The 12222-nt window shown below is 50.9% G+C and overlaps 1 protein-coding gene across 1 annotated transcript; it reads right to left on the bottom strand.

Annotated features, from left to right (window-relative positions):
* On the bottom strand, positions 1-6116 carry KRT9 (keratin 9). Its single transcript, XM_033183033.1, has 8 exons — positions 5460-6116; positions 4215-4297; positions 3935-4091; positions 3503-3664; positions 2620-2745; positions 2274-2497; positions 1425-1873; positions 1-311 (listed from the first exon to the last, which is right to left on the bottom strand). The coding sequence occupies exons 1-8, from the start codon at positions 6114-6116 to the stop codon at positions 292-294; spliced, it is 1878 nt and encodes a 625-aa protein (XP_033038924.1). The 3' UTR covers positions 1-291.
* Between the last annotated feature and the right edge of the window lie 6106 nt (positions 6117-12222).

Below are 12222 nucleotides of genomic sequence, written 5' to 3'. Positions count from 1 at the left end.
TTGCAGTAGGAAAGCTTTATTATAGTTAAGATCATGCAGGGTGTGAGATCACCCCAGGCCAGAGAGAGGAAAGAGGTCTGTCTCCCCAACCGTGAAGTCATCAAAGCCAAGCAGGGTTGGAAACCAGTGGAAAGCCAGAGGCATATATGCCAAGTCAGTCCAGTCCCAAACGGGCACAGGGGCTCGTTGCCAGCTATTCCTGATGTCAGGATCCAATAAGCAGGCTTCATCAGGGGTCTGCCCATCTGGGGATACTCAGCTGGGGCTGGGCAGGAGAAGTTTACAGAGGCTCTAGTATCGCGAAAGGAAGCCTGTGGAGAGACAGAAGGGAGATGAGGGGGAGAAGGGAGGACTGTGAGCAGGAGCAGAGAGGTTGGGACTTGGGGAGAGATGGGGAAACTCGAAGTAAGGACACTAGAGCTCAAAGAGCTGGAGAATCCTGAGGTGGAAGGACCCTGGGTTCTCCCAATCTACTGGTCCCCATCTAATTCCTGAATCTCTGTTGCAGCAAACCTGGCAGATGCACCCCCAAGTCTGAGGGTGGGGAGCTTATGAGGCAACCCCCTCCATTCAACAGATATGTTAGTCAATTATTTGGATACTGAGGCAAAAGATGGCCCCAGCCTCACTCCTAGATGTACATCCATGGCCCTGCAGTGCCACTGGACACACAAAACCACATCAGACACCCTGCAGGGCAGCTCCCAGGCACCTCAAGTCTTCTCTGAGCTAAACATTCCCAGTCATATTACCCAGCCTTTTACTATAATTTCACACATTTTTATTTTATAAAACTCAATGTGTACATGGGAAAATTTTCCCTGATCTACAGACCAACTCACCTGTGTGAGTCTTTCTTACATTTAGATTATGTTCGTCCTTTTGGCTGTTGCATCATGTAATAGCTGTGCAAACCAACCACTGACTGAAATCCCTGAGTCTCTTTTCCACCTGAACTGTTGCTGATCCAGGTCCCCCATCCTCATGAGGGTTGAAAGTACCGGCTGTGAAGCCCAACAGAGCTGAACCCCTCATTTGTGATTGTATGACTTTGAGCAAAGTAGTTATTTTCTCTGAACCTCATTTTCCTTAAAATGGGGATTATAATGAAACCTAACTCAAAGGGTGTATCATGATAATGCCCAATTTTCAGCCCATCTCCTACACTACTGAGACTCAGCCATGTGTAGATTTAGTCCTAGCCTCATCCGAGGCTCTGTCAAAAATAATGATCAACTGAGAACCAAGGGCATGTCTCTGGCACCTCATTAGAGGTTTCCCTAACATCTAGCTCTATTCAGAATCTGTATTTCCCAGAGATTCCAAAATACTCAAAACAAAAAAAGAGGGTGATACCTTGACTCTCCACCCCACAACCTAGAGTTGTGCCTCCCTCCACCCCACAACCTAGGATTGTCCCTTACCTTTTGTCTCATCTTGGTCACCAGATTTTGAGGAAGAAGACTGGGAATGGGATGATTTTCCGCTTCCTCCTCCATAGCCGCCACCACTTCCACTCCCTTCTTCACCACCTCCGTAGCTGCCTCCACTTTCACCTCCAAAACCACTTCCTCCACCATGGCTGCCTCCACTTCCTCCCCTGGACCCACTTCCTCCACCATAGCCACCCCCACTTCCTCCTCCAGAGCCACTTCCTCCTCCATAGTTGCCCCCACTTCCTCCACTATGGCCACCTCCACTTCCTCCGCTGTGGCCACCTCCACTTCCTCCACCATAGCCACCTCCAGAACCACTTCCTCCACCATAGCTGCCTCCACTTCCTCCCCTGGAACCTCTTCCATAACTTCCTCCACTTCCTCCTCGACCTCCTTGGCCACCTCCAAGACCAATTTTTCCAGCTCCGGAGGATTCACTAGGAAAGAAAGAAAACAAGAGAGTTAAAATGAGTGACCCACACACACATATATAAGGATGGACCTGGATAGAGTCAGGACCCAAACATGAATCTTTCTGTTTTCCTTCTTGGGAGGACAGAATCTGGGCTGGCACCATAGCTGGGAGGGGAGAGCTTCCAGTTTAGACTGGAGCCTTCCCCTCCCTGGAGCAGGGAGGCAGCCCTTTCTCTCAGTGTCACCATCCTCCTTCCCCAAAGCCCAAATGCAGTGAGATCCCCACCGCCCCCAGGATGAAGAAGTCCTCAACCCGTAAGACCCTGTGTATAAGAACTTCCCCCAGCTGCCTCTATCCAGAGGGGCAGGAGTATTAGAGGCCTAAGGGACCCCTGGGGTTCCACCAAATCCTGGGGCACCTACAAGTCTTCCTGGCCTCCCTCAAGGAGGTTGCGGTAGGTCTGGATTTCCTGCTCCAGCCGCATCTTAATGCTGAGCAGAAGGCTGTATTCCTGATTCTGGCACTCGATCTCTTGCCGGACATCAGTGATCTGGGCCTCCAAGTTACTGATCTGCTCCTGGATCATCTGCAGCTGGCCACAGTAGCGGTTCTTCGTGTCTTCCAAGCTCTTCTCCAGGGCTGCTTTCTAAGGGTCAGGAGAAGGCTTTAAGAGGGATGCTACATCATAACTCCTCTTCTTCCCACTCCTGGGCTGCAAAGCCTTCCTGTGCCCCACCTTGGCAATGAGTCTACAGCAGAGCTACCAACCTTGCTGAGCTGAGACTGCAGCTCAATCTCCAACTCCTGGACACCGTGCCGGAGCTGGGTCACCTCCTTGGCACTGGACTGCACCTCCTGACCGCTACTGGATACCTCGTTCTCGATCTGGGTTATCTGCAAAACCAAAGGCTCAGTAAGCATCAGGCTGGGCCAGGAGCTTCAGTGGGCGAGATTCTGCCCCATTCACCAGGATCTTCACCTGCAGGGCCAAGGCTGATCCAAAGCCAAGGACAAGTCTTTCTGAGTTCTGGGTACCCTCCAGCCATGCAGGTTTGTCCAGTCCTCTCAACATGACATTCCCTCTCAACAAGGTTGCAAGACCCTTCACACTTTGTCTCACAACCATCTTTCTAATCTAACCTTATTCCGAACTTCCCCCACCTTTCACACACACACACATACCACAGACCATGCCTTCATGTATGTGCCAGACTCTGGCTAGGCACTGGAGACTCAAGGAGGAAGAGAACCATCAAGGAGTTCAGTACAGTATGGGAGACATAATGTATCCCTCTCTTGTAGTCTTACATTACATAGCATTAGATTAAATTGTTCACGTTCTGCTTTTGTTCACACACATCTAATAAACTGTGAGCTTCTCAAGGCAGCAATCTTCTTTGGCTCATATCTGAGACATCAATACCTCTGAGACATCAATACTTTACATATAACATGGCACTAAGAAACTACTTTGTAATGATGTTGGTATGCAGTGAATGAAGATGGTTGAATGACTTCCATTGGAAGATGGATAAATGACAGCTGCACTGAGAGATGGAGAGATAGGAGGATGAAGGAATGGGAGGCCGGAGGGATGGAGATATGCATAGATGGAGGGGAGGAGTTTGAACGGGCAGCCCACTCTGCTCACCTGAGTCTCATATTGATTCTCGATGTCCTTTCTGTTCTTAGCAATGAGCTGCTCATACTCCTGACGCATGTCATTGAGGGTCTTGGTGAGATCTTTGCCAGGAGCAACGTTTATCTCCACATTGACATCTCCACTGTTCTGCCCAGTCAGCTGACTCATCTCCTGCCAGGGAGGAAAGGGAGATGAGGTCAGGGATAAAGTCCTCTGCACCACCTTTCAGATTTCTCCTGTGGTCCCCACAGGGTACAAAAAGGGGACACAGTTGTGAAGCCAAAGCCCACCCACTACCATAGGTGATGCCAAGGAGAAGCTGAAAGTGTCCTCAAGAGCAAAGGAGAGGCTGTGTCCCAGGTAATTCTCCAAAGCTCCCCTGCTGTCTCAGCATTTCTGCTCCTCCCTCTCCCCAGTAAACCATAAGCCCCAGCACCCTACCTCCTTATGATTCTTCTTGAGGGCCATCAGCTCCTCCTGCAGAGTCTCATACTGCATCTCCAGGTCAGACTTCTCCATGGTCAGATTGTCCAGCACCTGCCGCAGGCCATTGATGTCAGCATCCACTCCTTGCCGCAGGTTTTGCTCCATCTCGAACCTGCAGACCAGCCAGGGGTAGAAAATAATCAAGAGGGAACCAGGCCCTACCAGGACCTCCAGGGCACTGAGGTTCAGGGGGTAAGGGCTGATGACAGGAGAGGAAAGGAGAAGCAGGACTCACTTTATCCTGAAGTCATCTAGTGTCATGCGAGTGTTGTCGATGTCCACAAGAGTTTTGTTGTTGCCCACTGTCAGGTCCACAATCTGAAAAAAAAAATGACACAACCATGAAATCACACTGTGGACCACTGCTGGGAGGGCAAGAGGTCAGGCAAAGCCACAGGAGGTGAGGATTCCATTCAGGAAGATTCTCAAGAGGAATGAGGAACTTCCAACAGCTGGGACATGGCACAGACCCCTTCCAGCCTTCAGCGAAGATGTTTGGTGTGGCCTTCATTCGTTCATTCAACAAATATTTGAAGATCTACTGCAAAGGGCATTGTAGGATTTAGAGATTACTGACATCCTGTTCCTCAAGGAGCCCACCATTGACTACAAAGTCAAAAGTGTCCTAAAAGAGTTCAAGGAAAGGAGAGGTGGCTTATGGCAATGGGAGATCAAGAAAGACTTCAGGAAGGAGGTGGCTGGCAATTGAATTGGGTGCTGAAGGATGGCTAGGCTGTAATATTAATAAATAAATGGAAGAGGTTTGGAGTAGAAGAAACAGCACATCCAGAGACATGCAGGAATGAAAACAAGAGGAATCACTGAGCATATTGAAGAGTCAGACTGTGAGCTCCACCAGAACTCAGTCTAGCACATCACTGTGTCTACCCAGAGCAACCCTGAGGGTAGGCACTCACTGAACTGAATGGCTGAATAAATGGATAGATAGATGGACATGTGGGTGGAGGGAGAGAGGGAGGGAAGGATGGATGGATGGATGGATGGATGGATGGATGGATGGATGGATAGATAGATAGCTTCTTTTCCCAGAGTTCTGGATCCTCTCCATCACTTGAATAACCAAATGTACAATCGGGTCCAAAATACCTTAAAAGATCAAGATACACTCCTAAAGAATAGGAGAAGTACAAAGGAAGACAGAGTATTGACTTAGACCAGACCTGAAGGAGGTTCCACATCCAGTCCCAGCTCAGCTCATGTTAACCCAGGCCTCCTCTCTGCTCTGCCCAAACTCTGAAAGTTGAAGAAATGGAAATGAACCCTCAGAGCACAGGCCAAAGTCCTATCCCGGGATCCCCAGAAACCAAACACAAGTTTGTTTCTGATGAAAGCGTACATTTCCAAAACGTGGACGACTCCCTGGCTATTATCTGAGCTTAGAGTTTAGCATTTTACCTTTTTTGGAAGATAAAGAATGTAGGAGGAAAAGACCAAGACAGAGACAGTTTCCTGCACCTACCTGGTCCTTGAGATCATCAATAGTGTTGTAGTAAGAGGAGTAGTTCTTCTGGACTGCAGCAGGGCCCTTCTTGTCATACCAATCCTGGATCTTATTCTCCAGGTCATTGTTGGCCTCCTCTAGAGCCTGCACCTTATCCAAGTAAGAGGCCAGCCGAGTATTGAGTTCCTGCATGGCGCTCTTCTCATTAGTAGTCAGAATACCACCATCACCGCCTCCAGCACCACCTCCAAAGCCCCCAAATCCACCCCCATAGCCACCACCAAACCCACCCCCATAGCTACCACCAAAGCCACCTCCAGAACCACCACCAAAGCCACCTCCAAAACCCCCAGAACTACCATAGCCTCCTCCAGAAGCACCACCAAAACCTCTGGAACCACCCCCAAAGCCACCGCCTAAACTACTGGCACTAAAACCACCCCCAGATCCTCCGCCGTAGCTGTAGCCAAAACTGCCGCCACCTCCCCTCCCACAGACACGAGAGCTTCCCCCTCCATAGCCACTGGAAGAGCTGAATCGGCCCCCTCCTCCACCGCCCCCTGAGGAGCTGAAGCGGCTGTAGGAAGACCTTATGCTGCCCCCGCTGCCCAGGCCGCCCCCGCCACCCCCGCCGCTGCGGCTCAAGTGGGACGAGGAGAACTGTCTGCAGCTCATGACACGGCTGGTAGCTCACGGGTTAAGAAGCAGTGGTAGGAGTGCTGCCGGCTCCCAAGTGCAGGGTACAGAGCTGTCCCTGGGACTGCCTACTTATACCCCCAGCTGAAGGTGGCACACCTAGGTGTGCCCTTGGTCTGTGCCAGCCTCCCCCCACAGACCTGAGGGAGGTCTGGGATACAGAGGCAGCTCGGCTGCCCCAGGCTCAGCGTCCTTTGGTGACTGCCTGGAGGCGACCCAGCCTCTCTCCATTGTGTGGGATAATTTGATGATATTAGGCTGTCAGGGCCACCGTAAATCAGCTCCACTGCCACAGGGGTGACCTAGATCCTGCAGCCTGGTCTCTGGCTGGCCCCAACGGCAGGTCTGAGACTTAGCCCCTTCAGGATAGAAACTCGCAGGAGCAGAGTCACCTCCTCTATTGATTGATGGTCAGTGCTGTCTGCATCCCTCCTTGCTCCCACCTTGTGCCCATTGTGGGCTGAGCTGGAACCAGGGTACGAAGGAGTTATCATAGAGGAGGGAGAGGCACAGGCCCTGCCCTTGTAGAGCCCCAAAAGGATGAAAACCAGTCCTTGCTCTCAGGATCCTCAAGGCTTTCTGCGGAGACTGAGGCTCTGCCCTTGAGAGACTCCAGTTTGATAAGAAGACAACAGGCATGGCCAAAAGATGGAGAGAGGCTCCCAGACCTTGCCCGCCGGTGCTCAAGGACAGCGTGCAGAGTCCACACAAAGGGCTGGGAGAAGAAAGTGGACCAAATAAACAAGGGGGTGCCGACACTAGCTGACCTCTGAGCAGGAATGCAAGTGGCTCGACTGTCCTGGTCCTTTTGCAGGGCCCAGCAGGGAGTGTGGAATTGACCTTGGTCGAGTGCCTACCCAATACGGAGCTCGGGAGGGGATACAGAGACGTGTGACTTATCCCTGCTCCTGGCAGAAACTTGGATGTATATTCTCGTCACCAAGGCCAGAAGAGAATGGTGAAGAATGCGCTGGTCTCTGGTCTGCCTACCTGAGCTCCATCCAGCTCTGTGCTCACGAGCTGTGGGACTTTGATAAGTTACTTAACTACTCTGTGTCTCAGTTTCCTCCTCTGAAAAACGTTGATATGAATAGTTTGTCCATCTCCTAGTAAGAGACTTGTGAGAAATGCTCAAAAAATGTTTGACTGTCTCTGATCATTCAGCCCCCTAACTCCCTGTCAACTCTGCCCTCACCCGGACCTTAGCCATGAGCTTCTAACTGCCCTCCCTGCCTCTCCCATGTCCCTCTGACTCTTCCTGCAGAGCAGCCAGAATGATCTTTCTAATCCATGTCTGACAACATCACTTCACTGGCTTCGCTCTACCCTCAAGATAAGGTCCACGTTGCTGGCACTTAGGCCAGTCCCCATTTTTCCATTCCTGCCCCATCTCCCACCATCCCCCGACCCCCTAGAAAACCATACAATGCTCCCCAAACGCCCTTCTTCCCTCTAAGAATACTCGGCACTTGCCGTGACCTCTAATTGAAATGTCCCTCTCCATCTTTTCTACACAGAAAACTACTCATCTTCAGTGATCGCTCTGAGTGCCTCCTCGTCCGTCTTCCTGTACTCTCACCCCCTGGGTTTGTACTGTGCTCTGTTATAGTGTCTCACACTTATCTCCATGGCTCTATGAAGCACTTGATGAAGAATAAAAGTTCATGTACTGAAAAAAAAGAAGAAAGCTCTCTCTGTTGGCAGCAAGAGCTCCTCTAAACCTGCCTGTGCTCATCTTGTACCTGCCCCATTGCCCAGTGCCACGTCTGGTCCAAGTAAGATGCCAACACATACGAGATGGAGGACAGATACCAGTCATTCCAGAAAGATGCTCATTGCTGAAAAGGAGCTAAAGGTAAGGAAAGAGAGGCCAGAATGGTCAGCAAGGGCCTGAAAGAAGCAATGCCTGCAGGTTTAGGAGGCAGAGATGACTGGTGTTTCTTGAGGGGCTTTTAACTGATGCTCAGCAACTGTCAAATAATACTGAAGTGGCCGCATACAGTGGTCTACGCCTGTAATCCCAGCACTTTGGAAAGCCAAGGCGGGCAGATTGCCTGAGCTCAGGAGTTTGAGATCAGCCTGGGCAAGATGGCAAAGCCCCGTCTCTACTAAAAATACAAAAAAATAATCCGGGCGTCATGGTGCACGCCTGTAATCCCAGCTACTCAGGAGGTTGAGGCATGAGAACCACTTGAGTCCAGGAGGCACAAGTTGCAGTGAGCTGAGATCTGTGCCACTGCGCTCCAGACTGGGCTACAGAGCAAGACTCCGTCTCAAAAAATAATAATAATAATAATAATAATGAAGCACTTGGAGAGAAGATGTCTTTTTTCCATGTTGGTTGGTTGGTTGGTTGGTTGGTTTTGAGACAAAAGTCTCACTCTGTCATCCAAGCTGGAGTGCAATGGCATGATCACAGCTCACTGCAGCCTCGACCTCCTGGACTCAAGCCATCCTCCAGCCTCAGCCTCCCAAGTAGGTGGGACTACAGGCACACACCACCATGCTCAGCTAATTTTTTTTCATAAAGATGGGGTTTCCCTATGTTGCCCAGGCTGATCTTGAACTCCTGGGCTCAAATGAGCCTCCTGTCTCAGCCTCCCAAAGTGCTGGGATTACAGGCATGAGCCACTGTACCTGGCCTCTTTTTCTACTTTTCTATCTTCTGATTAGTCAAGGATGAAATCTCATTTGGACGCTATGGCCTCTCCAATGCCCCACCACACTTATCAATCACCCTGTTCAAAAAAAGAGAGCCAGCTTTGGGCTCAGAACCTTTAGAAAGTAATGGCATCTAGTTAGAAGTTACGTATTTCTGTATATCATTTCCTTCTGCTTCTGGCAAGTCAGTATGATTTTCTTTTTGGTAGTAATGTAAGATTTCCTTTATAAATGTATTAGTTGAAATGAAAGGTGAGTTAATTTACCAAAATGTGTTAAATAAATATATAAATGGATGGTACAAAATATGTTAAATTAAAAATTAAGCAAGTAGTTTAAGTTTTGAAAATTAAAATAGAATGTAATTCTCTTTTATTCAATATTCAGAGAATCCTGAAGGCATTTTATGAATGGTTAATACATGGGAGACTCTTAGATCAAGGCTAGTGGCTTTAATTGATTCCCTTTCTACTTTCTTTTTTCTTTTTTTTTTTTTTTTTGAGATGGAGTCTCGCTCTGTCGCCCAGGCTGGAGTGCAGTGGCACGATCTCCGCTCAGCTCACTACAAGCTCCACCTCCCGGGTTCACGCCATTCTCCTGCCTCAGCCTCCTGAGTAGCTGGGACTACAGGCACCCACCACCACGCCTGGCTAATTTTTTTTTTTTTTTTTTTGTATTTTTAGTAGAGACGAGGTTTTGCTGTGTTAGCCAGGATGGTCTCGATCTCCTGACCTCGTGATCCGCCCACCTCGGCCTCCCAAAGTGCTGGGGGATTACAGGCATGAGCCACCGGACCCAGCCTCTACTTTCTTAAACAGTTTTAAACAATTCAAGGTCTTTGCCAAGCTCTGCTGGGAAGCCCAGAATCTCCTGCAATGTGTTCCAAGGCCTGAGAAGTTACCGTCTTCCCCATGCCCATGCTGATGCCACCACTCTGGTTGGGACATAAGCCCCAGGTCCTGGGTCCTTGAGTTGGATGAAGAAGTCGGTAGTGCTGTGGGTGGGCCACCCTGGAAAGATCCAGCAGAGTGGCACTTTCAGAACCCTGCTCTGTCATCTCCAAATGTATCTGTGTTGGGGGATCCTAAGAACAGCTGAGACCCGCCTGACTGAGCAGAAGCTCCCTGCTGGGGCACCCCGGCGAGCTAAGCCTCTTGAGAGATGGCCCTGCTTTCCAGCCCTGGTGCCAAACCCCAACCCCTGTCCTCACCCACCTTCCCCACTTCCCACCCTCCAGCCCTGTCCTAAGCCTCACCCAGCCCAAAGCGGCAGGTTTTGTCCCTCAGAATTCCTCCCAGCTGCCAGGGAAAGTGAGCTGGGCATGAGGACCACTGTGGGGTAGAGAGCACAGTAGCGCCCCAGCCAGGCAGGGCTGGGTCACCGGCCAGCCTCTCCCTCCCTTCCTCTGTGGTCCTCAAAGCTGGCCTCAGTTTCCTCATGAGAAGCTCCTTCATGCACTGTTGCCAAGGGCCATAAAGACAGAGGGCTCCCGCCCGTAATCCCAGCACTTTGGGAGGCCAAGGTGGGCAGATCACAAGGTCAGGAGATCGAGACCATCCTGGCTAACATGGTGAAACCCCACCTCTACTGAAAACAAAAGAAATTAGCCAGGCATGGTGGCAGGCACCTGTAGTCCCAGCTACTCGGGAGGCTGAAGAAGGAGAATGGTATGAACCCAGGAAGCAGAGCTTGCACTGAGCCGAGATGCACCACTGCACTCCAGCCTGGGCGACAGAGTGAGACTCTGTCTCAAAAAAAAAAAAAAAAGAAAGAAAAGGCAGAGGATTCCCTAGATGAATGCCCAACTGCTGCCCACATGTAGCCCCTGCCACATTGGCCCTCCTCCCCCCACATCTGGCCTTGTTCCAATACAAAGAGGAGCTTGCTGTGCTTGCAGCTCCTACGGTCCAGATAGGCGGTCTTGCTCCAGCTGCAGCAGAGCACCATCTCTTCCCTTCTCCCAAGCTCTCTGCCTGGCATAGGAACCAGACTGGGCAAGATGGGGCCAGGGATGAGGAAGGCCAACAGCCGTGGCCTGAGTGAATGATTTCTTCTAAGTCATGTGACATGGCTCACTCTTCCAACCTCTCAGGGCTCAGGGTCTGCCCTCTGAGCCCCACCTTCAACACCTCCCATGGGAGCCCTCCAAAGAATGAACCAGGAATGGAAACGGGCGAGCCCATGGCACCCTGGCACCTGAGACCCAGCGAGAATCAACACTGCCTCACCAGCCAATGTGCAAGGCTGCAGCCTAGACCCAGTGCCAGGATCCCAAATGCAGGCCCTCCCCTTGGGGAGTGGATGGAGTAGCAGAGAAGGGGCTGCAAGGACACAGGCAGACAGAGGGACAGAGAGGGAACAAAAGATTCCACTTGCAAGGTGTCCCCAGAGGCAAAGGTATCATCCACTGGGGACATGGGGACCTGGAAGCAGCACAAGGACAGCTTTGCTCTGGTCGTGGGAGCCCTCTTGCTTGTCTGCAAGCAGCCTCCCACACCCCCAATTTACTCCCCATTGCTGTCTGTCATTGATCCCCAGGTGGGGCCAGGGAGGGACCTGAGTCAGCATGTGGCTGGCTGCTGGGAGAGGGAGCACCAGCTGAGTCACGGCTCCTCCCCTGGAGCATCCATGAGCCATCCAGGCAGGTGTGCACTGCCCACTGGCGTAGGGCTGTGGGTACCTGCACCTGTCTGTCAACACTGATTCTTTCTCACATAACAGGCACTTGCCACCACCCTGCCCAGCCAAACCCTCTCAAACCACAGTGAGGGGATGGAGTGGGCCCACATAGGTGCCTCCACTTGAGTCTAGACACCCCAGGTTTGTGTCTGCTAGGACACACTTAGCAGAGAGGCTGAGAGCACTGGCTTCGGAGCCAGGCAGGTCATAGTGTAAAGTCAGATTCTTCCACTTATTTGGGGAAAGTTGCTTCCCCTCTGTCAACCTGTTTCCTCACTGTAAATTCGGATTCATCCTTTATTGAGCACCCCCTATGTGCCAGGCATTGGGTTGAGTGCTGGGGATAAAGTAATCTTGATGAACAGTTATGGGATAAAATAGACCTACAAAAATAAACATGCAATTCACAACTGAGGTGAGCATGGTTGGTGGGAGAATGCAGAGCACATAATAAAGGGTGTGGCATGGTCTGGGGCACCAGCAACCTTCTCCCTGAGAAAGAGACACTTGAGTGAAGGGGGAGGAAAAAGGGGAGGGGCATACAGCATGTGCAAATGTCCTGAGGTAGGAACAAGCAAAGTGACTGCCAGGGCAGGAGTCCTGTGTGGCTAAAGGGCAGTGGGTTAAGTCAAGCAAAGGATTTCAGTGGGAAAAAATAAATAATCTGACCTTGGCCAGGCATAGTGGCTCACACCTGTAATCCCAGCACTTTGGGAGGCCGAGGCGGTCGGATCACCTGAGGTCA

This window comes from Trachypithecus francoisi, unplaced genomic scaffold (assembly GCF_009764315.1).
Source record: "Trachypithecus francoisi isolate TF-2019V2 unplaced genomic scaffold, Tfra_2.0 Lachesis_group20, whole genome shotgun sequence".
NCBI classification, from domain to species: Eukaryota; Metazoa; Chordata; class Mammalia; order Primates; family Cercopithecidae; genus Trachypithecus; species Trachypithecus francoisi.
This window is presented reverse-complemented; position numbering and strand designations above follow the sequence as displayed.